Raw genomic sequence first — 25,538 nt, 5'->3', positions numbered from 1 at the left:
CTCTTTCTCTCTCTCTTTCTCTCTTTCTTTCTCTCTTTCTTTCTCTCTTTCTTTCTCTCTTTCTTTCTCTCTCTTTCTTTCTCTCTCTGTCTTTCTCTCTGTCTTTCTCTCTCTTTCTTTCTTTCTCTCTCTTTCTTTCTCTCTCTCTTTGATGTGAAGTAAGGATGGATTTTGTTCAGTGCTGTTTTGTGGACAGAAATTCATCCCAAAATATGAATTTGTCCAATCTGTAAATATAATCTTGACGTGGGTTCATTGATACATGTGTTACTTACTTTAAGTAAAACAATATATTTTTATACATTGTTTTATTTTACTATTGTAGAAGTGATAGAAGAGGATATATTACCATTTTTAAAAAATATAAAAAAATCCACCATCTCCTAAATTCACCCTTTGACCTAGTTGTCTGTATCATCTCTCACAGCATTCAATCCCTCATGATTTACTATTCTGACCCTGCATTTACATTTCATTTAAATGTGTTGTGTTTTCTATTGTGTGTCCAGTTTAAAAAAATAAATAATAATAATACTCGCATTTTAATGAGATCAATTGAACTTTCACCCCAAACTGAAGGTGCTGTTACGATTTCAAAGATTTTACTGAGTTACAGTTCATATAAGGAAATCAGTCAATTCAAATAAATAAACGAGGCTCTGATCTATGGATGTCACATGACTGAGAATACTGAGAATACTGATATGAATCTGGTCACATGATACCTTAAGATAAAATGGGCCTCAGGATCTCGTCACTCTATTTTTTTTAGCTATTACAGTGAAGGAATACCATGCTATTGTTTGAGGAGAGTGGCACAATTTTGAACATGAAAAGTTATTCATAAACAAATGAGGCACAGTCTTGCCACAAGATTTTGAGCAGAAATGCAATGGTTCTTTGAATCAGTCTAAAACTTTGCACGGACACTGCTGCCATCTAGTGGCCAACATCTAAATTGCAGCTGGGCTGGAATAATACATTATGGCCTTTCTCTTGCATTTCAAAGAGGGTGGTTTACAAAAAAAATAATAATAATTGGTTGGCTTTTTAAAAATGATCTTTTACCAGATCTATTGTGTTATATTCTCCTACATTCCTTTCACATTTCCACAAACTTCAAAGTGTTGCCTTTTTTAAATGGTACCAAGAATATGCATATCCTTGTTTTCAGGGCCTGAGCTACAGGATGTTAGATTTGGGTATGTCATTTTAGGTGAAAATTGAAAACAAGGGTCGGATCCTTAAGAGTTTTTAAGCCTGGAAGTTGTTAAGAAGCTTGGTGGGTCATGTTTCAGAGGACGCATGACTCGACCTCCGCCTCTCCTAAACCCATCGGGGAGTTGCAGCGATGAGACAAGATTGAAATTGGGGAGGAAAAGGGGGGTAAAATACAACCTCCCCAAAAATGTGAATAATAAAAGAACCGCTGGACGTATAGTGTCAAATGTTCTAGAACGATGTTGCAACATCTCTGGTGGATATTCCCACGGTCGCCATGCCAACTGCACTCTTCCCTCAACTTGAGACATCTGTTGTATTGTGTTGTTGTGACAACTGCACATTTTTGTTAAGGGTGGTCTTTTTTTATTGTCCCCGAGCACAAGGTGCACCTGTGTAATGATCGTGCTGTTTATTAATCAACTTCTTGATATGCCACACCTGTCAGGTGGATGGGTAATCTTGGCAAAGGAGAAATGCTTCGTAACAGGAATGTAAACAAATTTGTGCACATAATTAGAGAGAAATGTTTTTTTTTTTGTGCGTGTGGAACATTTTCTGGGATGTTTTATTTCAGCTCGTGAAACATGAGACCAACACTTTACATGTTGCGTTTTAATATTTTTGTTCAGTGTAATAATTAATTAGTAGTTGATGAAGGTGAACTGTAATTTAGTCAGTCAGGATGTTGTTGTACACACTGTCAGATAAGATCAGACGACACCTTGTGGCCATGACCTGTAATTGCAATTATTTGCCTTTTAAATTATTATTTTTCCCCCCCTTTTGCTGCATTTACCCCCAACAACAATATGCTGCGTCCCAAATGCAGACAATTAACATTTACATTTACATTTAAGTCATTTAGCAGACGCTCTTATCCAGAGCGACTTACAAATTGGTGCATTCACCTTATGACATCCAGTGGAACAGCCACTTTACAATAGTGCATCTAAATCTTAAAGGGGGGTGAGAAGGATTACTTATCCTATCCTTAACGTTGTAGGTCTGCGTTTCCAAAAGTAGGGGTCACGACCCCATTGTCAGGTCTCCTGATTTGAAAAAATGGAGAAATTTAAAATCGGGTTTGGTTCATAGAACCAGGTTTTACGACAGATGCAGTTGTAATAAACAGAGACGTTTCAGTTTTCTTCCTACAAGTGTGGCTCTATCTTATGGACCATTTTTAAGCTACAAAATATTATGAACCCGTCACTGAAAGATATGACTCTCAGGAATATGTCTTCTGTTTCCCTCTGCAATGTCCACAAGCCTCATTCGAACAGAGTGGACAAGACCAGGCACTAATCAGACTGGGGGGGGGGGGTCAATGATGTTGTGTTCTACACAGAAGAACATACAACATGATTGGCTAATGATCTTTTGACTTCCCACAATACCTTTTTGTAAAGCATTTCAGTCCATTCAAACCAAACTTTGTTCAGATTAAAATACGGTCAAAAAGTACTTTCCGACTGATTTGTACTAGACTGTCGTGGCCCAAATTTAAAAGAAATGAATTAAAACACATAAATGATTTCTATGAGTTCTGATGCAGTGGTCTTATAAGAGAAAGTGGTCGTGGGGAAACTAGCTAGATGTCAATACACTGAGTGTACAAAACATGAAGAACAACTTCCTAATTTTGAGTTGATCATGTTCTGTACACTCTGTGTACATGTGTTGGTGGTTTTCTTCTTCTTCGTTTTAGAGGGGTTTTGAATTCAGGAAGAGCACTTGGTTGGGGGGGGGGGGTCATAAGCTAAAAACTGAAACTTTATTCTCATGTTGATTGACTTGGAATTTGACCGATAGGCTATTTATGACATCTTTTGAATCATGTGAATGTTCTATTTGAAAAGCGGTCGAGACGCTTCGTCGTCTTTCAGTTACCTAAACAGACGCGACTTTCCTGTGTGAACGATGTGATTTAAGTTCCAAGCGTTGGTTTCATTATTTCACCCGTTTGTCCTCATTCTAGCTGCTGTTGTGATATTTACAGTGCATCAGAATTTTTTTTAGCAGTACTAGTGTTTTTTTTTTTTTTTTTTTTTTTTAGGAAGGTCTGCCGACTGCCACATTTGCTTGATGGTCAGTTCTCGTTAAATTATTCATTATCTTTAGTCATACAGTATATGTAGTTTTTTTTGTTTGTTTTTCTAGACCAAAGTGCAATTTTAATGACATTTTGTAACATTTTTTGTTTGTTGTATTTCCTACTAGGCCAATATTAGTTATATATATATATCTTCTTTTCTTAAACTGGATTGAAGAGAAAAAAAAGGTGAAGTGATCCTGGTGTCTGTTACTTTGTTGTGGATTGTTTTGTGCATCATGTTTTTATTAACATTTATTTCGGGTGGTGTCCCAAATTACACCCTATTCCAGATGTCATGCACTACTTTTTGACTAGAACCCTGGTCAAAAGTACTGCCATATATATATATATTTTGAGATGTGTCCTTTTTTTTGTTTTTCCAGGTGAACTGAGTCATTTTACAGGTTCATTCTGTTATGCCTCCCTGTTCTGCTTAGCACTGACAGCAACTAGTGCATGTGTACAGTGTATATGTGCAACATTTGAATTGAAAATATGTGAAATAAAAAAAAAAGTTTTCTGAGTGGTGTCTTCTTGACTTATTGGGGGGTTGCAACGTACAGTAGCTCAAGTGGATTTTCTGTATTTCCTCCAAATCTCCAGCTTTTATTACATATCAACAACTACTTTATACTATTGCTTCTCTTTAATTAGTTATTTCTATTTTTTTACTATTATTTATTAAAAAATGACAAATACATGTTTTTTTCTTTAACTTAATTGTTGTTTAAGGGCTTGTAAGTAAGCATTTCACTATAAGGTGATGTATTCGGCGCATGTGACAAAAGAAATTTGATTTAATTTGATATACCCTTTTAGCAACATGGAATTTAAATTTGAAACCTAGTTGAAATAATACCAGTTACAACACATTTTGGCATGAGACCAGATTAAAAGACATTAAATATGTGCATATCACCCACAAACTGTCCCGGAAGAAAGCGAAAGTATGTCACGAATGGCACCCTATTCCCAATGACCAGCGAGACTGCAAAAAAAGTCAACCAAGAACACCTAATCTCTGCCAAAGATTTTGTATTCCACCTGTCCTGTACCAACGACATTGCATTATACCTATCCTCTACCAAAGTGGCCTGTACCAGTACCCGACAGAAGGTGGCAACCGAAGGCGCATTCCCCCAAAAAAATCTATCGCCCATTGCTCGGTGAAGTCATTAGTCGGGAGCTTCGTTTACAGTTTTTTTGGGGGGCGGATTTGATTCTGCTGATCCGAAAGGCACGGGCCGTGACGTCAGCAGTAACCCGCAGCCGCACTGTTATGTTGTCAACAAGGCAGCATGGTGTATCGTCCAGAAACATACATTTATTTAACATAAAATTATATTTTTTGAATTTTCTAACTAGTTGTAATTGGGAAGCCAGCTAAAGCGTTTTTATACAAATAAAAAAAAAAACATTTGAAAACACAAAACCCTTCTCATTACTACACGTGCTTAATTTACGTAACTGTTGTTTTGAGCTGACTTCAACGTCCGACAGAGCAGGAGGACTCCTGGCTTACGCCCAGTTCCATATCGGATGCAATAAACGCATAAACGGGCGCTATTAATCGAACCCCCTCATCGGTCGGGAGCAGAGAGAGAGCGCAGTACAGAGGGGGTCTTGCAAATTATCTTGAATAAGGGACAAAACATGGGAGTATGACAGCCAGTGGTTGTGTTTGTGAAATACCCTTGAATCGTTCTCTGTTTTCCTCTGAGTTGGAAGCAAAATGGTGTATGAGGAGTCGCAGAGAAAGTGTTTTTACACCAGTTAGGTAGTGAAGAATATGTAGTGAGAGTTTGGTACGAAGATGTTTAAAACTAAAGCAAGATAGACCACAGCCCGTCGTTTAAAATGGGGACAAATGAGTCATAGTGGGCAGAACAAGCAAGGACGAGTTAGCGAGATCCAATTGGCGCGGTCTAGTATTTATTTTTGCGTATTTCCATTAGGGAACGCACACTCTGAAGTAAACGTGTACAATAACTAATTTGCCCTTTCACGCCTTCTAAACAACGCAATTTTCGGGGAAAACTTGGACAAAGGTTCAAATCTACCAAACTAAATCCAATATGTTCGTCAAAAAATGTATTCAGATCAAATGTTTCATCGATGAGGTAAATTAGCAGGATATCGGCCAAAAAGCCCATCTCGTTCTGTCTTCTCCCACTGCCAAGTCTCTCGGCTTCTCCTCACTACCATATTTGGTAGTGAGCGGAAACGCCAAGCGGATGCTTCTCATTTATACATGGTGGTGAAATATCTGTGTCGTTATTCCATCTGTGGTTGGAAGTAGTCTGTTGCTGAAGAAGGAAAACAATATGGCGGCGGTGGAGCTTGACTGGATCCCTGAAACACTGTACAACACTGCTATATCTGCAGTGGTGGACAACTACAGTCGATCTAGAAAGGACATTCGCTCCCTTCCTGAAAATATACGGTTTGATGTATATTATAAGGTAAGGACTGTCACTGTTTGCCCAAACTTTAGCTAGTTAGTCTATTGTGATTTAAAAAAAAAAATGTTTAGCTTGCTACGGTTAGGTAAATTAACCAGCTCAGTTTATTGTTTGTTATTGTGCCTAGCTAACAATAGCTCGCTAGTTGTTTACTCAAAAAAAATAAGCTTGTTAGGAGACAGACATTATGCTTCACATATTGTGAAATAAAGAACTTCACTAGCTGAAAGTGTTTTCACAATTGTATTTGGTTCAGCAGCAGCAAAGTCTGTGTGCCCAGGTTATGAGGCCACATTGTTGAAAAAACAAAAAGTTACAGCCAAAAACAATCGATCAATCATTTCATAATATTAATATAATCCAAGTTTATCATAATAGTAAGAACAAATGTCATTTAATCAAGCACAGACTGGTTCACAATAATCAATGGCATACTGTCCCTGACAGAGTTCTCGTGCATTGTAATCACATCGTGTTAAACGAGCGTGTTTTTCCATTGAGATTAAGTTGCAGTAATGAGGTGTTTTCAGAGCGGGGCAAAGAAGATGTTAACGTATTTCTTTAGTAAATAATACTGCCATCGTCGTGGAGGCTTAGGACATTCAGAAAGTATTCAGACCCCTTATTCTAAAATGGATTAAAATCAATCTACAGACAATACCCCATAATGACCACGCAAAAACAGGTCTAGACATTTTTTCAACTGTGTATATAAAAAAAACGGAAATCATATTTGCATAAGTATTCAGACCCTTTTTACTCAGTACTTTGTTGAAGCACCTTTGGCAGCGATTACAGCCTCGAGTCTTCTTGGGTATGACGCTACAAGCTTGGCACACCTGTATTTGGGGCTTCTCCCATTCTTCTCTGTAGGTCACTCAAGCTCTGTCAGCTCCTCTCAAGGTCTGTCAGCTGCACAGCTATTTTCAGGTCTCTACATCAATGTTTGATGTGGTTCAAGTCCGGGCTTTGGTTGGGGCCCACTTAAGGACATTTAGAGACTTGTCCCAAAGCCGCTCCTGCGTTGTCTTGGCTGTGTGCTTAGGGTTGTTGTCTCGTTGGAAGGTGAACCTTTGCCCCAATCTGAGATCCTGAGCACTCTGGAGCAGGTTTTCCTCAAGGATCTCTCTTTACTTTGTGCTGTTCATCATTCCCTTGATCCTGACTAGTCTCCCAGTCCCTACCGCTGAAAAACATCCCCACAGCATGATTCTGCCACCACCATGCTTCACCGCAGGGATGGTGCGAGGTTCCCTCCAGAAGTCAGGCCAAAGAGTTCAATCTTGGTTTCATCAGACCAGAGATTCTTATTTCTCATGGTCTTAGTCTTTAAGTACCTTTTGGCAAACTACAAGCGGGCTGTCATGTGCCTTTTACGCATGTCTGGCCACTCTACCATAAAGGTCTGATTTGGTGGAGTGTTGCAGAGATGGTTGTCCTTCTGGAAGGTTCTCCCATCTCCACAGAGGAACTCTACAGCTCTGTAAGAGTGACCATCAGGTTCTTGTTCACCTCCCTGACCAAGGCCCTTCTCCCCCGGTTGCTCAGTTTGGCCGGGCGGCCAGCTCTAGGAAGTGTGTTGGTGGTTCCAAACTACTTCCATTTAAGAATGATGGAGTCCACTGTTCTTGGGGACCTTTAATGCTGCAGAATGGTGGAGGCCACGGTGTTCTTGGGGACCTTTAATGCTGCAGACATTTGTTTAGTATCCTTCCCCAGATCAGTGCCTCAACACAATCCTGTCTCGGAGCTCTAGGGACAATTCCTTTGACCTCATGGCTTGGTTTTTGCTCTGACATGCACTGTCAACTGTTGGACCTTTATATAGACAGGTGTGTCCCTTTCCAAAATCATGTCCAATCAATTGCATTTACCACAGGTGGACTCCATCTCAAGGAGGATCAATGGAAACAGTCATTTTGTATACATTTACAAAAATGTCTAAACCTGTTTTCGCTTTGTCATTATGGGGTATTGTGATGTCATTATGGGGTATTGTGATGTCATTATGGGGTATTGTGTGTAGATTGATGGGGAAATAACGATTTTTAATCCATTTTAGAATAAAGGCTGTAATGTAACAATGTGGAAAAAGTCAAGGGGTCTGAATACTTTCCGAATGCACCATATCTGTACAGTGTATCTGATGCTGTCTGGACAAAAACAGCAATATTGTGCAACTTTAGCCTGCAATTCAGGGCGTTCCTGTATGTGGGCATTCCTGCGCCCATCCCCCACTCAAGGATCCTATTTGGTTTCTCTCCTCTCTTGCTCTCAGCTATACCAACAGGGCCAGCTATGCCAGCTGGGAGGGGAGTTCTGTGAGCTGGAGGTTTTTGCCAAAGTTCTGCGAGCTTCTGACAAAAGGTAAGTTACCAAATGGACCGGGTCGTAACCCCACACACACAAAGACAGTCAGTGTTTCCTTTCCACTATCCGTCTCTGAGGTGGTTCCTCAAAAGACCCCCTGAAACAAGGTCTGCGCCCAAAATGGCACCCCTATTCCCTACATAGTTCACTACTTTTGAAAAGTGCTTTTGAAAAGTAGTTCACTATGTAGGGAATAGGGTGCTATGACATTACCTACCTAAGGCCACTGCAGTTTGAGAGTGGAGTCACCCACACACTCTGTCCTGTCTTGTTTTACACCACTCTGACATGATGTGTAGTGAAGGTGACCTGCTGAGACACATGCTGCCTGGCTGGACTGACTGAGTGGGTTATGACCTGAGAGAGGGAGGGAAAGTGTGTGTGTGTGTCACTCACCCCTAAAAAGATGACTCCTGTCTCATGACTGTGGGTCATGCAGCTTGGCCTTCAGTTCACACCAGTGATGGGGGAAGAACATCGATACAATATCCCATCTTGATATTATTCTCCATGATATTATATCCAGACTTTGACTCCCAAGTATCGATTTGTAATAATAATATAATAATAGTTTTCCCTGTGCCAAATCTCCGGCGTTATTCATCCTATAGCTTGTTCTCTCATCTTCTTAGTTTTCAGCACTTTTATTTCCATGACTGATCAAAACTAATTTTCTCCTGGCTCCCTCTCTCTCGTCTCTCTGCAGCAGATTGATCCAAACTCATTTTCTCCTGGCTCTCTCTGTCTCGTCTCTCTGCAGCAGATTGATAAAAACTCATTTTCTCCTGGCTCTCTCTGTCTCGTCTCTCTGCAGCAGATTGATCAAAACTCATTTTCTCCTGGCTCTCTCTCTCTCGTCTCTCTGCAGCAGATTGATCAAAACTCATTTTCTCCTGGCTCTCTCTCTCTCTCTCTCGTCTCTCTGCAGCAGATTGATCAAAACTCATTTTCTCCTGGCTCTCTCTCTCTCGTCTCTCTGCAGCAGATTGATCAAAACTCATTTTCTCCTGGCTCTCTCTCTCTCGTCTCTCTGCAGCAGATTGATCAAAACTCATTTTCTCCTGGCTCTCTCTCTCTCGTCTCTCTGCAGCAGATTGATCAAAACTCATTTTCTCCTGGCTCCCTCTCTCTCGTCTCTCTGCAGCAGATTGATCAAAACTCATTTTCTCCTGGCTCCCTCTCTCTCGTCTCTCTGCAGCAGATTGATCAAAACTCATTTTCTCCTGGCTCCCTCTCTCTCGTCTCTCTGCAGCAGATTGATCAAAACTCATTTTCTCCTGGCTCTCTCTGTCTCGTCTCTCTGCAGCAGATTGAGCAATACGTTACGTAACATCAAATTGCAATAAAATCACAGTATCGAATCGCAATACATATATCGCATGACATGTCGCATCGGGAACCTAAGTGTGGTGGATGCGGCATCGTGGTGGATACGGTAGCGTGGTGGATACGGTAGCGTGGTGGATACGGTAGCGTGGTGGATACGGTAGCGTGGTGGATACGGTATCGTGGTGGATACGGTATCGTGGTGGATGCGGTATCGTGGTGGATGCGGTATCGTGGTGGATGCGGTATCGTGGTGGATGCGGTATCGTGGTGGATGCGGTATCGCGGTGGATACGGTATCGCGGTGGATACGGTATCGCGGTGGATACGGTATCGTGGTGTCGCTGACATTTCCCAGCCTTAGTGCACACTGTTAACCGTGTGGTGTTGTGCCAAAAAGTCCCCAGGTATTTCAGACTAATGGCAGTCCTAATGTACCCCCCTCCACTTAACATTTATCATATCAATGTTGATGTGTTAAACTGTCTAGTCTGCTTCAGGTTGTAGAGCTTTGGTTTTTAGTGCGAACACCTCTCGCTCTCATCCGGAGACTTTTCTCTGCTTCTATTATCCCCTTTAATATGTCAAATGAAAGCTTTTAAAAAAATATAAAAAAAATCCTTAGCTACTCTGTCCCTCCTACCAGACACCTGCTACATCACTGTTTCCAGGCCCTGATGGACCATGGAGTGAAGGTGGCCTCCGTACTGGCCAACTCCTTCAGCCGTCGCTGCTCCTACATTGCAGAGTCAGACGCCCACATCAAAGAGAAGGCCATTCAGTTCGGCTTCATTTTAGGTAGGTCGAAGAAGCGTGTAACGTCTGTCCCAAATGGCGTCCCATACCGTATATAGTGCACTACTTTTGACCAGAACTCATAGGGCTCTGGTCAAAAGTAGTGCACTATATAGGGAATACGGTGCCATTGGGGACACACACAAAATGGCTATCTTATCCATCTTCTGAAATACTCGGTGCAACTGCAAACAAGATGACCTGCAACACCCCACTACCATACTGTGGTCTGAGGCTATCTGGGAGGTACCCCAGTTGATACTTTGTTATGGTCGGTTCTGTCCTCTAGGTGGCTTCCTGTCTGACGCAGGCTGGTACTGTGATGCAGAGAAGGTGTTCCTGTCGTGCCTGCAGCTGAGCACGCTCCACGACGAGGTGCTGCACTGGTACCGAGCTGTGGAGTGCTGCGTCAGGTAAGGTCCTAGCTGTGTCTGGCTGGCTGGTTGTCTCTTCTTGTCTAGCTGGCTGGCTGTGTCTGGCTGGCTGGTTGTCTCTTCTTGTCTAGCTAGCTGTCTGTTTGTGTCTGGCTGGCTGTCTGTCTGTTTGTCTGGCTGTCTGTCTGTCTGTTTGTGTCTTGCTGTCTTTGTCTTGCTGTCTTTGTCTAGCTGTCTTTGTCTAGCTGTCCTTGTCTAGCTGTCCTTGTCTAGCTGGCTAGCTGTCCTTGTCTAGCTGTCCTTGTCTGGCTGGCTGGCTGTCCTTGTCTGGCTGGCTGGCTGTTCTTGTCTGGCTGGCTGGCTGTTTTGTCTGGCTGGCTGTCTGTTCATGTCTGGCTGGCTGTCTGTTCGTGTCTGGCTGGCTGTCTGTCCGTGTCTGGCTGTCTGTAATAGTTTCTGAATAAAGGTGTTTCTAGCTCGAGTTAATTTTCCTCATTGCTGGTCGGTACAGTAGCCTCTTTCCCTCATAGTTTCTCTGTGGTGTCTGTGTTCCTCAGGCTGCTCCATGTCCGTAATGGGAACTGTAAATACCACCAGGGAGAAGAGACATTCAAGCTGGCCCAGTCCTACATGGACAAACTAGCCGAACACGGTCACCACGCCAACAAAGCAGCCCTGTATGGAGAGCTGTGTGCCTTGCTCTTTGCCAAGAGTCACTACGATGAGGTAAGCTTTTCTTTTTTATTTCTTCACAAAATCTCTTTTCAAACCAAAGCTTTTTCAAACTTATTCTTCTTATTCAATCATAAACCGGTAGTAAAAAAAACTGTTAAGTCATATTTTGTGTGTGTGAGCCATACAGGATATTGTTCTCCCTACACTACCAGGAAATGCTAAACGTCAGGCCCGAGGAGGCGAGCAAGAAACTTTGGATTTAGAAAGTCCTTTTTTTGTTGTTGATCAGACTGATTTTTGACGTCACCAGACGGAAAAGAGCATCTACTTAAATGACCCACATTTTTTTATTTTTATAATGATGGTTCCTGCTCCTGTGTGTCAAAGGCCTACAGGTGGTGTATAGAAGCCATGAAGGAGATCACAGAGGGCCTGCCTGTCAAAGTGATGGTGGATGTCCTCAGGCAAGCCTCCAAGGTAACAGCAATGTTATGGAGTCGGTGGCTGTGGCTCAAAAAGGCACTGCGTTTGACCAGGACCCATTTTTTTTGGCACACTCTGTTCTGGTTGAAAAGTAGTGTCCTAATAGAGGCAATTGTGGGTGTTCCATTTTGGGACACACGTGACATGTTATGTGGGACGGTGTTGTTTGAGACGCTGTGGAAATATTAGTGACTGAGACATGGTTTGCTAAAGGATAACATCAATCCGTCCCCTTTCCCTCGGGAAGGAACTAGCTTTGTATACATACAATAGAAGCAGTGTGTCTGTGGCTGACCGCAGAACTGGAGGTGATATAGAGAGACGAGAACACAATTCATTCATTTTTTTTCCCAGAAGAAACTTCAGTTGTGGCAGGTCTGATAAGAGACAGGTAAATAGATATATGAGCTTTGGTCAAAAGTAGTGCACTATAGGAGGTGGAAGGAATAACAGGGCATTCATTATCTGTGTCCTATTTTGATGATTGTAAAAAGAAGAAATGACAATAAATATCTTGTAATAAAAACAAGTAGTGCGCACGATATACGGACTAGGTTTAAATATGGGACTCAGTCGGAGAATACAGGGGTAACGTCTGCTTGGCTGTGTGTCTCTTTTTAACAGGCCTGTGTTGTGAAGAGGGAGTTCAGGAAAGCCGAACAGCTGATTAAACACGCTGTGTTCCTGGCACGGTATGACTTCCTTGTTTTTATTATGGTAACACTTTTATATTTTAATGTTTCCTTTTATAAATGCTTTTATAGGTTGGCCAACCTCAGTGTTTTATTTATATATATGTGTGTGTGTGTGTGTGTGTGTGTGTGTGTGTGTGTGTGTGTGTGTGTGTGTGTGTGTGTGTGTGTGTGTGTGTGTGTGTGTGTGTGTGTGTGTGTGTGTGTGTGTGTGTGTGTGTGTGTGTGTGTGTGTGTGTGTGTGTGTGTGTGTGTGTACCAAACACTAAGAACACCTTCCTAATATTGAGTGGCACCTCCGTTCTCCCTCAGACCACTCAATTCGTCAGGTCATGGACTTTACAAGGTGTTGAAAGCGTTCCACAGGGATGCTGGCCCATGTCGACTCTACTAGGTGTTGAAAGCGTTCCACAGGGATGCTGGCCCATGTTGACTCTACTAGGTGTTGAAAGTGTTCCACAGGGATGCTGGCCCATGTTGACTCTACTAGGTGTTGAAAGTGTTCCACAGGGATGCTGGCCCATGTTGACTCTACTAGGTGTTGAAAGTGTTCCACAGGGATGCTGGCCCATGTTGACTCTACTAGGTGTTGAAAGCGTTCCACAGGGATGCTGGCCCATGTTGACTCTACTAGGTGTTGAAAGCGTTCCACAGGGATGCTGGCCCACGTTGACTCTACTAGGTGTTGAAAGCGTTCCACAGGGATGCTGGGCCATGTTGACTCTACTAGGTGTTGAAAGCGTTCCACAGGGATGCTGGCCCACGTTGACTCTACAAGGTGTTGAAAGCGTTCCACAGGGATGCTGGCCCACGTTGACTCTACAAGGTGTTGAAAGCGTTCCACAGGGATGCTGGCCCATGTTGACTCTACTAGGTGTTGAAAGCGTTCCACAGGGATGCTGGCCCACGTTGACTCCAATGTTTCCCACACAGTTGTGTCAAGTTGGCTGGATGTCCTTTGGGTGATGGACCATTCTTGATACACACTCATGGAAAATTCCCAGCAGTTCTTGACACAAACCGTTGTGCGTGGCACCTACTACCATACCCTGTTCAACGACACTTCAATATGTTGTCTTGCCCATTCACCCTCTGAATGGCACACAGACACAATCCATGTCTCATGGCTTAAAAATCCTTCTTTAACTCGTCTCCTCCTCCTTCATCTACACTGATTGAAGTGGATTTAACAAGGGACATCAATAAGGGATCATTTCACCTGAGTTCACCTGGTCAGTCTGTCATGGAAAGAGCAGGTGTTCTTAATGGCTCTCTCGGTCTCTGTCTCTCTCTCTGTCTCTCTCGATCTCTCTCTCTGTCTCTCTCGGTCTCTGTCTCTGTCTCTCTCACTCTCTCTCTCTTTAATTATTCGTGTTCCTGGATCTGTTTCAGGGAGCATTTTGGACAAAAGCATCCCAAATACTCAGACACTCTTCTGGACTATGGCTTCTACCTCCTGAACGTAGATAACATCTGCCAGTCAGTGGCCATCTACCAGGTGGGTTATTCATATGGACTATACACTACCTTTTTATCTAGGGTCACAACTTTCCCCAAATCCTGGTTAGACAATTCCTGGAATCAGGGGGGGGGGGGATCAGGAAAACCTGGGAATTTGGGTGAAAGTTCCCAGAGTTTTTCCACCCTAAAATCCCCTTTTTAGTTAGTTCCCTGGTCAAAAGTAGTTCATTAGTTCACATCCAAAAGGCGAGGTCAGTACAGATGCATCAAAGCGGGGACCGAGAGACTGAAAAACAACTTCTATCTCAAGGCCATCAGACTGTTAAACAGCCACCACTAACATTGAGTGGCTGCTGCCAACACACTGACTCTGACTCAACTCCAGCCACTTTAATAATGGGAATTGATGGGAAATGATGTAAATATATCTCTAGCCACTTTAATAATAAAAAATGAGATGTAATAAATGTATCACTAGTCACTTTAAACAATGCCACTTATTATAATGTTTATATATCCTACATTACTCATCTCATGTGTATATACTGTACTCTATACCATCTACTGCATCTTGCCTATGCCGTTCGGCCATCGCTCATCCATATATCTTTATGTACATATTCTTTATCCCTTTACACTTGTGTGTGTGTATAAGGTAGTTGTTGTGAAATTGTTAGATTCCTTGTCAGATATTACTGCACGGTCGGAACTAGAAGCACAAAGCATTTCGCTACACTCGCATTAACATCTGCTGACCATGTGACCAATAAAACCGTGATTTTAATTTGACTACATCCATATGCTGGTTTCTCTCTCGCGTGCAGACAGCTCTGGACATCAGACAGTCTGTATTCGGGGGGAAGAACATCCACGTAGCGACGGCTCACGAAGACCTGGCTTACTCCTCCTACGTACACCAGTACAGCTCAGGGAAATTCGCCAACGCTCTGTGAGTAGCTACTTCCTTCCTTCCTCTACTACTCCTGGACTGGCTTTGACCCTGCTAGATAATTACGTTAGACTCCCTCCCCCCTTTAAAAAAATATATATATTTATCTGCATCCTAAAAGGCCTCCTATTCCCTAATATAGTGCACTACTGTTGACAAGAGGGAATAGGGGTGTCGGGGGTGAACTATGACATAAGGTGCCATTTTTGGGACGCAGACTTGAATAATTTTTCTGTCATTTCCGTAGTTTGCTGGTACTGTAAAAGTCTCAAGTCACTCCAGGTTACTGCAGGTGTAACGCTCAGGGCGTGTACCTTTTTTAATGGGAATAGAAGCCCAATGAAGGAATAGGAACTAGGAATAGTCGATTCTGATGAAGATATATCGGACCATAAGGAAGGATTGTAAAAAGGGTTTCGTCTGTCATTTTGTAGTGTGTCAGAACCCACCCTTCGTGTGTACGTTTGGTCGGTACTCTCATCTCCTCCTCCCTCAAATACCTAATAGTACTTCAAAAGTAATCTGTTTTCTTGGAAAGGGTTGTTGTTCTGAGCAGTGTGTCTAAATGTCAGCCTCTTACTCAAGCATTCTGTTTCTCCAGATTCCATGCAGAACGTGCCATAGACATCATAACTCACATTCTCCCTGAAGACCATCTACTACTGGCCTCTTCCAAGAGGGTCAAAGGTGATTTCCCCCTCCCCCCATTCTAAATCGCTGAGTCACTCCAAGCTGGCATCTGAGTCATCACAGTGCTGTGTAGTGCCTCTGGAGCGTGGCTTTGACCACAGTCAGTCATGAGATGAGGAGAAATGGCAAAGTCCTTTTTGACTACTCTTCCTAGGAAGTATTTATCGAGATGTTATTGACAGTTTCTAGCTCATGGCCAGATTGTGTGGATGTTGGTCGTGTGATGTGTAATCATATACAGGTGAAGTCTGAAGTTTACGTACACCTTAGCCAAATACATTTTAAACTCAGTTTTTCACAATTCCTGACATTTAGTTCTAGTAAAAATTCCCTGTTTTAGGTCAGTTATGATCACCACTTTATTTTAAGAATGTGAAATGTCAGAATAATAGTAGAGTGATTTATTTCAGCTTTAATTTCTTTCATCACATTCCCAGTGGATTAGAAGTTTATATAAACTCAATTAGTATTTGGTAGCATTGCCTTTAAATTGTTTAACTTGAGTCAAACGTTACGGGTAGCCTTCCACAAGCTTCCCACATTAAGGTGGGTGAATTTTGGCCCATTCCTCCTGACAGAGCTGGTGTAACTGAGTCAGGTTTGTAGGCCTCCTTGCTGGCACACGCCTTTTCAGTTCTGCCCACACATTTTCTATGGGATTGAGGGCATGGCTTTGTGATGGCCACTCCAATACCTTGACTTTGTTGTCCTTAAGCCATTTTACCACAACTTTGGAAGTATGCTTGGGGTTATTGTCCATTTGGAAGACCCATTTGCGACCAAGCTTCAACTTCCTGACTGATGTCTTGATGTTGCTTCAATATATCCACAATTTTCCTACCTCATGATGCCATCTATTTTGTGAAATGCACCAGTCCCTCCTGCAGCAAAGCACCCCCACAACATGATGCTGCCACTCCCTTGCTTCACGGTTGGGATGGTGTTCTTCGGCTTGCAAGCCTCCCCCTTTTTCCTCCAAACATAACGATGGTCATTATGGCCAAACAGTTCTAGTTTTTTTGTTTCATCAGACCAGAGGACATTTCTCCAAAAAGTACAATCTTTGTCCCCATGTGAAGTTGCAAACCGCAGTCTGGCTTTTTTTAATGGCATTTTTGGAGCAGTGGCTTCTTCCTGAGCAGTATGATGGCTGCGTGGTCCCATGGTGTTTATACTTGCATACTATTGTTTGTACAGATGAATGTGGTACCTTCAGGCATTTGGAAATTGTTCCCAAGGATGAATCAGACTTGTGGAGGTCTGCAATTTTTTTTGAAGTCTTGGCTGATTTCTTTAGGTTTTCCCATGATGTCAAGCAAAGAGGCACTGAGTTTGAAGGTAGGCCTTGAAATACATCCACAGGTACACCTCTAATTGACTCAAATGATGTCAATTAGCATATCAGAAGCTTCTAAAGCAATGACATAATTTTCTGGAATTTTCCAAGCTGTTTAAAGGCACAATCAACTTAGTGTATGTAAACTTCTGACCCACTGGAATTGTGACACAGTGAAATAATCTGTCTGTGAAAAAATTACTTGTCATGCACAATGTAGATGTCCCAACCGACTTGCCAAAACTATAGTTTGTTAACAAGAAATTTGTGGAGTGGTTGAAAAATGAGGTTCAATGACTCCAACTTAAGTGTATGTAAACTTCCGACTTCAACTGTATATATTACTGCCTCCCCCAGTTCTGATCCTGGAGGAGATCGCCATCGACAACAAGGAGCCGTCTGTATCTAACCCTGTGTTTCCTCCCCACCCAGCTCTGATCCTGGAGGAGATCGCCATCGACTGCCACAACAAGGAGACGGAGGAACGCCTGCTGCAGGAGGCCTATGACCTGCACCTGTCCTCTCTGCAGCTGGCCAAGAAAGCCTTCGGAGAGTTCAACGTCCAGACCGCCAAACACTACGGAAACCTGGGACGGCTCTACCAGTCCATGAGGAAGTTCAAGGTTAGTTGGGGGCAAAGGAGACGCACACCACTGCTGTCCAATGGTAGTGCTGCAGCCCCTGAAGGCAGCAATTTGATCACCTGATACACTACTTTCTCTACCGCTGTCTGTCCTACCTCTCTCTCTCTCCACAACATTTGAAACTGTGTGTTGTAGGAGGCTGAAGAGATGCACATCAAGGCCATCCAGATCAAGGAGCAGCTTCTGGGGCAGGAGGACTATGAGGTGGCTCTGTCAGTGGGTCATCTGGCCTCGCTCTATAACTATGACATGAACCAGTATGAAGATGCTGAGAGACTCTACCGACGGTCCATCTCCATCGGTAAGTGTACATAATGACAAAGTGGAAACATGTTTTTTGACATGTTTGCAAATAAAAGATAAACAGATGGCTTATTTGTGTAAATATTCAGACCCTTTGCTATGAGACTTGAAATTGAGCTCAGGTGCATCCTGTTTCCATTGATCATCCTTTGTTTGATTGGAGTTCACCTGTGGTAAATTCAATTAATTGGACATGATTTGGAAAGGCACAGACCTGTCTATATAAGGTCCCACGGTTGACAGTGCATGTCAGAGCAATGAGGTCCGTAGAGCTCTGAGACGGGATCGTGTCGAGGGCACAAATCTGGGGAAGGGTACCAAAAAATGTCTGCAGCATTGAAGGTCCCCAAGAACACAGTGGCCACCATCATTCTTAAATGGAGGAAGTTTGGAACCACCAAGACCCTTCCTAGAGCTGGCCGCCCGGCCAAACTGAGCAATCGGGGGAGAATGGCCTTGGTCAGGTGACCAAGAATCTGACTTGTCACACTCTGACAGAGCTTAAGAGTTCCTCTGTGGAGATGGGAGAACCTTCCAGAAGGACAACCAACTCTGCAGCACTCCACCAATCAGATCTTTATGGTAGAGTGTCCAGACGGAAGTCACTCCTCAGTAAAAGGCACAAGACAGACAGCCCCACTTGGAGGTTTTCCAAAAGGCACCTAAAGGATGTCGACCAGGAGAAACAAGATTCTCTGGTCTGATGAAACTAGGTTTGAACCCTTTGACCTGAATACCTAGAGTTACGTCTGGAGGGAACCTGGCACCATCTCTACGGTGAAGCGTGGTGGTGGCGCCATCTCTACGGTGAAGCGTGGTGGTGGCGCCATCCCTACGGTGAAGCGTGGTGGTGGCGCCATCCCTACGGTGAAGCGTGGTGGTGGCGCCATCCCTACGGTGAAGCGTGGTGGTGGCGCCATCCCTACGGTGAAGCGTGGTGGTGGCGCCATCCCTACGGTGAAGCGTGGTGGTGGCGCCATCCCTACGGTGAAGCGTGGTGGTGGCAGCGCCATCCCTACGGTGAAGCGTGGTGGTGGTGGCGCCATCCCTACGGTGAAGCGTGGTGGTGGCAGCGCCATCCCTACGGTGAAGCGTGGTGGTGGCAGCGCCATCCCTACGGTGAAGCGTGGTGGTGGCAGCGCCATCCCTACGGTGAAGCGTGGTGGTGGCAGCGCCATCCCTACGGTGAAGCGTGGTGGTGGCACCATCATGCCGTGGGGATGTTTTCAGAAGCAGGGACTGGGAGACTAGTCAGGATCGAGGGGAAAGATGAATGGAGTGATCCTTGATGAAAACCTGCTACAGAGTGCTCAGCACCTCAGATTGGGGTGAAGGTTCACCTTCCAACAGAACAACGACCCTAAGCACACAGCCAAGACAATGCAGGAGTGGCTTCGGGACAAGTCTCTGAATGTACTTGAGTGGCCCAGCCAGATCCCGGACTTGAACCTGATTGATCATCTCTGGAGAGACCTGAAAATAGCTATGCAGAAACGCTCCCCATCCAACCTGACAGAGCTTGAGAGGATCTGCAGAGAAGAATTGGAGAAACTCTCCAAATACAGGTGTGCCAAGCTTGTAGCGTCCTACCCAAGAAGACTCGAGGCTGTAATCGCTGCCAAAGGTGCTTCAACAAAGTACTGAGTAAAAAGGGTCTGAATACTTATGTAAATGTCATATTTCCATTTGTTTAATACATTAGCAAACATTTCTAAAAACTTGTTTTTGCTTTGTCATTGTGCGTGTTGATGAGGGGGGATAATGTAATACATTTTAGAATAAGGCTGTAACGTTAAAGTGTGGAAAAAGTCCAGGGGTCTAAATACACCGATGTACAGTACCAGTCAAACGTTCGGACACACCTACTCATTCAAGGGTTTTTCTTTATTTTTTACAACTTTCTACATTGTAGAATAATAGTGAAGACATCAAAACTATGAAATAACACAAATGGACTCATGAAGAAACCAAAAAGTGTTAAACAAATCAAAATATATTTGAGGTTCTTCAAAGTAGCCACCCTTTGCCTTGACAGCTTTTGCACACTCTTGGCATTCTCTCAACCAGCGTCATGAGATAGTCACCTGGAATGCATTTCAATGAACAGGTGAGCCTGTTAATTGAATTTGTTTTGTATATATATATATATATTTTTTTAATTAATAAAAAATGAAAAGCGTATCTTGAAGTATCTTGAGTCAAGTGTTCAACCCTTTTCTTGTTTTGGAAAGTTCAGGAGTAAAATGTGCTTACAAATCATATAAGTTGCATTTAATCTTTATTTAACTAGGCAAGTCAATTAAGAACCAATTCTTATTTTCAATGACTGCCTACACCGGATGACATTGGGCCAATTGTATGCCTCCCTATGGGACTCCCAATCACGGCCGGTTGTGATAAGGCCTGGAATCAAACCCGGGTATATAATGACGCCTGTAGCACTGGGGACTAGTACTCTACATATTCAATATGTCCCTCAACCGAGCAGTGAATTTCAACCTCAAAAAAACAGGGTGGTTTTTGCAAAGAAGGGCACTGATTGGTAGATGTGGGGGAAAAACACACAAAAAAACAGACATTGATTATCCATTTAAGCAGGGTGAAGTTATTAATTACACTTTGGATGGTGTATCAATACACCCTGTCACTACATAGATACAGATATCCTTCCTAACTCAGTTGCTGGAGAGGAGGGAAACCGCTCAGGGATTTCACCATGATGCCAATGGTAACTTTAAAACAGTTAGTTTAATGGCTGTGATATGAGAACTGAGGATGGATAAACAACATTGTAGTTACTCCACAATACTAACTTAAATGAGTGAAAAGAAGGAAGCCTGTACCGAATAAAAAATATTTAAAAACATGCGTTGTGTTTGCAACAAGGTACTTAACTAATACTGCAAAAAAAATGATTTTTGTTGTTGTCCTGAATACAAAGCGTTATGTTTGGGGCAAATCCAACACATCACTGAGTACAATCTTCAAATTTTTATGCGTAATTGTGGCTGCATCATGTTATGGGTATGTTTGTCAGCAGCAAGGACCAGGGAGGGTTTTTGGGGGTGTTGAAAAGAAATAGAATACAGCTATGCACAGGCAAAATCCTAGAGGAAAACCTGGTTCAGTCTGCTTCCCACCAGACACTGGGAGACAAATTCACCTTTTGAGCAGGACAATAACCTAAAACACAAGGCCAAATATACACTGGAGTTGCTTACCAAGACGACATTGAATGTTCCTGAGTGGCCAGGTTACAGTTTTGACTTAAATCGTCTTGAAAATCTATGGCAACTTGAAAATGTCTTCTTATCAATGATCAACAACCAACTTGACAGAGCCTGAAGAATTTAGAAAAGTATAATGGGCAAATGTTGCACAATCCAGGTGTGCAAAGCTCTTCGACTTACCCAGAAATACCCACAGCTGTAATGATTATAACATGCATTGACTTAGGGTTGAGAACTTAACTAATCAAAATGTATTAAGTGTTTTTATTTTTTTTAAATAAATGTTTGAAATTTTCTTTGACATTTTTGTTTTAGATCGTTGACAACAAAAATATGATCAAACAATCAAATCCATTTTTAAATCTCACTTTTGCGACACAACAAAATGTGGAATAAATCAAGAGGTGTGAATACTTCTCTGGTGCCACATGCTTGTGTCGGTCTTCTTCTGTTTTTTTGTTTTTACTCGTGGTTTATCTTTCCCCTGTCAGGTAAGAAACTATTTGGCGAGGGCTACAGCGGTCTGGAGTACGACTACCGGGGGCTGATCAAACTCTACAACTCAGTAGGGAACTATGAGAAGGTGTTTGAGTATCACAACGTCCTGTCCAACTGGAACCAGCTCCAGGATAGGCAGTTTGCTGTGGCGGACGCCCTAGAGGATGTTAATACTAGTCCCCAGCAGACACAGGAAGTGGTACAGACCTTCCTACTGGCCCAGAGCTATGGGCCGTCACGAGCCTGCCTGGGCTGAGACACACACACACACACAGCAAGAAGCATCCAGGATGGGACTGGTTCACCAGCCCCCTCACACCAATCCAAGGAGCTAACTAATTATTTGACTTCTCTAAGAAGAGAACAGAGAGGGAGACGTTTCATCATGGAAATCTCACAAACCGCCACTATTTTTTTTATTTTTAAGTTAATTTTCTTACTTTTGTCTTTTTTTAAAATTATTTTAATTTGGTGGTTTTGATAACTTCTTTGTATCCTTTGTATCTGACCACCAGGAGAATACACTGTCTCACTGTCACTCTCTCTCCGTAGGAGACATGGAATACCCTACTATATTATTTTGTCACCTCAGCCCCCTCGTCGTAGTCAACGGCCAGGGGATAGTGCGTCATTTAGGACGCAGACTGAGAAATGTTTTTACCCAGGTGTCACCACAAAGGTAGGACAATTTAAACTAAAATGTGCCATGATCTATATACACACCATGACTGATAGGGGGCGCTGTGTTGAAGTCATGTGCCAACAACATGGCATTCCCCAACCATTGTAAAAAAAAAAAAAATTAGAGGCTAAAGAAATGCATTAATGTCTACATTTTGTTTTTGCCACAATTAAACACCTTAAGGGCATACCTTTTAAATTATGAGATAAAACAAATAATTTGTAAAACATATTTTCTTCAAAGTATATATTTTTTGTTTTAAGTTCTAATGTTACTGTCCCCACTACAACACAATTCCTAAATGCATGTGATTTTCGTCCTTGAGAGACATTGTTAATTGAAATATTGAAGAATTCCATTCATTCCTATGGAGGACTGCTTCTTCTGTACTAATATGGAGGACCAGTGGCTTCAAAAACCTCTCATTGGCCAATACACAGCATCTATACATCATTGGCCAATACACAGCATCTATACATCATTGGCCAATACACAGCATCTACACATCATTGGCCAATACACAGCATCTACACATCATTGGCCAATACACAGCATCTATACATCATTGGCCAATACACAGCATCTATACATCATTGGCCAATACACAGCATCTATACATCATTGGCCAATACACAGCATCTACACATCATTGGCCAATACACAGCATCTACACATCATTGGCCAATACACAGCATCTACACATCATTGGCCAATACACAGCATCTACACATCATTGGCCAATACACAGCATCTACACATCATTGGCCAATACACAGCATCTACACATCATTGGCCAATACACAGCATCTACACATCATTGGCCAATACACAGCATCTATACATCATTGGCCAATACACAGCATCTATACATCATTGGCCAATACACAGCATCTATACATCATTGGCCAATACACAGCATCTATACATCATTGGCCAATACACAGCATCTATACATCATTGGCCAATACACAGCATCTACACATCATTGGCCAATACACAGCATCTACACATCATTGGCCAATACACAGCATCTATACATCATTGGCCAATACACAGCATCAGCAATCCAGCTTTTTTTTTCTTTTTTCTTTACATCATTGGTCATGAGCTTGTTGTGACTAATACAGTGAACAATATTGTAGGTTTAACCCATCAGTTTGTTGTGTTCTATAACAAACACTTCAGTTCCTTTTTACAGATTAACTCTGGTCCTCGAAAGTATGGGAGGTCATTTTTTTGAAGGATGGATTTGACTTTTAAATTTATTTTTTATTTTATTTGTACTTTTAGACCATTTGTTGGAGGGGGATAGTAATCAGTGGGTTTAATGTTACTCTAGTCACATTACTTTTTATTTTGTTTCATTTATTACTTTCCATGCAGCACAGTTCTGACATAGCTTAATTTAAATGACAATATTATAATTTATATGCAGTGTGTTTTTTTTTTTTAAGCCCGATGCTATGATTTCAGAAGGATGAGCCAAATTGATTTGTGACCTAAGGTGAGAGACCAGTGTCCTCTCAGCACCATCCTGCAGCCTCAAAAGGTCCCCCCCCCCCTCTTTTTACGTTGGAGTGAGTTTACAAGCAATCCTCCCCTTGCCTGCCTCGTCAGAACCACATTGGAAGTGTGTAGGGGTTGACATTGGGTTAAATGCCACAGACTTTTTTATTTCTCACTTTTGCTAGATTTACATGTCACACCTTTTGTCTAACTGTGGAGTCAATGTTTTTTTTTCTTCAGATATTTTTTTATTTAAATATTTTTTTTGACTAACAAAAAAAAAAAAAGGCTTGACCTCTCCCTGCCTCTAAAAGCACTGTAGGTATCTGGATGTCTGTTTTTGTGCTCGTAGTGTGTCTGCCGAAGGCAGTGTTACTACTGTCTGCCCCGTGCTGAAGTCCAAGCCTTAGCCCTTAAAGGACACCCAGCTGCAGCAGTGCTCTGACCTTCTCAGGCTCCAACTACTCATCTTTGTATGCCTTCTATGCTTGCTACTAACCCCCCCCCTCCCCCAGACAGGCTGTCTGTGGGAAAAGCAAAAGACTTCACCTCAAGACCTTAACTATTGGAGTAGACATTACAGTACCTACCTGCCAGGGACCATTTGACCAGCAGGTAATTAATTTTTTTTTTTTTTTTTTTAACTAGGCAAGTCGGTTCAGAACAGATTCATATTTACAATGCCGGCCTGGGAACAGTGGGTTAACGACTGATTTCTACGACTGATTTCAGCTCGGTTGATTTGGTCCAGCAACCTTTCGGGTTATTGGCACAACGCTCTAACCACTAGGCTACCCTGCCGCCTCCCTAATGCTGCTACAAGGTCTCAAGTGACCAACTGACCACTCTCTCTCTCTAGAACTAAACATCTATTCTAGAACTGTGGAAGGAATGAATTAGAACGCACCCAGACCATATTATAGACACCTTTTTGGAATGTGTGTGCGGGAAGACCTTTTTTTTTATTTTTTATAAAGATGTGTGTGTGTCATGTGACAAAATAGTGGTGGTCCACAATGTGACCTGCTGTGTTTTTTTTGAAAGGGAACAGGAGACCAGCGGGGTTGAGGAGAGGGTGTGTGGGGGAGGGGACTTCCTGGTTTGGTAAAGATGGATGATGAGTGTAAAGGAAATAAATAAATAAATAAAGCTGTGAGCTCTAAAAAAAAAAAAAAATATTTAAAAAAGAGTGGAAGTACAGTTCTCTCTGAGTCGCTAGATGTTGTATTCTATCAAATCACTAACATGTTTTGATGACTTAAATGACGTAATTCTATGTATTGAACACAATTCAAAAGGCAGTCGCACATCTAAGCAATCTTTTTTTCTGCAGGTGCGTGACAACAGTTTGGAACAAGATGAAGGAAAAATGACACTGCTCTTGATAGTATCACTGATCTTTACTGAGCTTTACGTATCGGCCTCAACCTCTGACGAAGGCCGTGAGACCGATACGTACAGCTTATTAAATAGCAGTGATACTATCAAGAGCTGTGTGCAGTTTCATTTTTCCTTCATCTGTGTACTGAACAAAAATATAAACACAACATGTGTTGGTTTTCATGTTTCATGAGCTGAAATAAAAAGTCCCAGAAATGTTCCATATTCTAAAAAAAAAGCTTATTTCTCTAAAATGTTCTGCACAAATTTGGTTTAAATCCCTGTTAGTGAGTAATTTCTCCTTTGCTAAGATAATCCATCCACCTGCCAGATGTGACATATCAAGAAGCATCATTACACAGG

The 25,538-nt window shown here is 42.4% G+C and overlaps 2 protein-coding genes across 4 annotated transcripts in view; both read left to right on the top strand.

Annotated features, from left to right (window-relative positions):
- Window positions 1-2,192, top strand: part of LOC118374815 (protein phosphatase 1D-like) — a 24,720-nt gene extending 22,528 nt beyond the window's left edge. For both annotated transcript variants that reach the window (XM_052468683.1, XM_052468684.1), the window contains exon 6: window positions 1-2,192. This exon is cut by the window's left edge and continues 947 nt beyond it. The gene's annotated coding sequence lies outside the window, so the exon portion shown is untranslated.
- A 3,425-nt stretch (window positions 2,193-5,617) lies between these two features.
- On the top strand, window positions 5,618-25,396 carry LOC118374814 (amyloid protein-binding protein 2-like). 2 transcript variants are annotated; one of them, XM_052468681.1, is made up of 13 exons: window positions 5,618-5,781; window positions 8,060-8,148; window positions 10,124-10,275; window positions 10,562-10,685; window positions 11,204-11,372; window positions 11,709-11,798; window positions 12,429-12,496; window positions 13,889-13,994; window positions 14,782-14,906; window positions 15,508-15,593; window positions 17,365-17,555; window positions 17,712-17,877; window positions 21,601-25,396. In XM_052468681.1, the coding sequence occupies exons 1-13, from the start codon at window positions 5,644-5,646 to the stop codon at window positions 21,861-21,863; spliced, it is 1,767 nt and encodes a 588-aa protein (XP_052324641.1). In that variant the 5' UTR covers window positions 5,618-5,643; the 3' UTR covers window positions 21,864-25,396. The 2 variants fall into 2 exon arrangements, with proteins under 2 accessions (XP_052324641.1, XP_052324642.1); XM_052468682.1 differs by lacking the exon at window positions 5,618-5,781 and having other exon boundaries at window positions 10,149-10,275.
- Window positions 25,397-25,538: the final 142 nt, after the last annotated feature.

The sequence above is a fragment of the Oncorhynchus keta genome, chromosome 18 (assembly GCF_023373465.1).
Source record: "Oncorhynchus keta strain PuntledgeMale-10-30-2019 chromosome 18, Oket_V2, whole genome shotgun sequence".
In the NCBI taxonomy this organism is placed as follows: domain Eukaryota; kingdom Metazoa; phylum Chordata; class Actinopteri; order Salmoniformes; family Salmonidae; genus Oncorhynchus; species Oncorhynchus keta.
This window is presented reverse-complemented; position numbering and strand designations above follow the sequence as displayed.

What these genes read in the sequence shown, in the direction of transcription:
- LOC118374814 (XM_052468681.1), top strand. Translation starts at nt 5,644, where the DNA reads ATGGCGGCGGTGGAGCTTGACTGGATCCCTGAAACACTGTACAACACT. An exon ending in CTGCGAGCTTCTGACAAAAG is followed by an intron (nt 8,149 to 10,123) that starts GTAAGTTACCAA and finishes CCCTCCTACCAG; the next exon opens with ACACCTGCTACATCACTGTT. An exon ending in GGGAAATTCGCCAACGCTCT is followed by an intron (nt 14,907 to 15,507) that starts GTGAGTAGCTAC and finishes CTGTTTCTCCAG; the next exon opens with ATTCCATGCAGAACGTGCCA.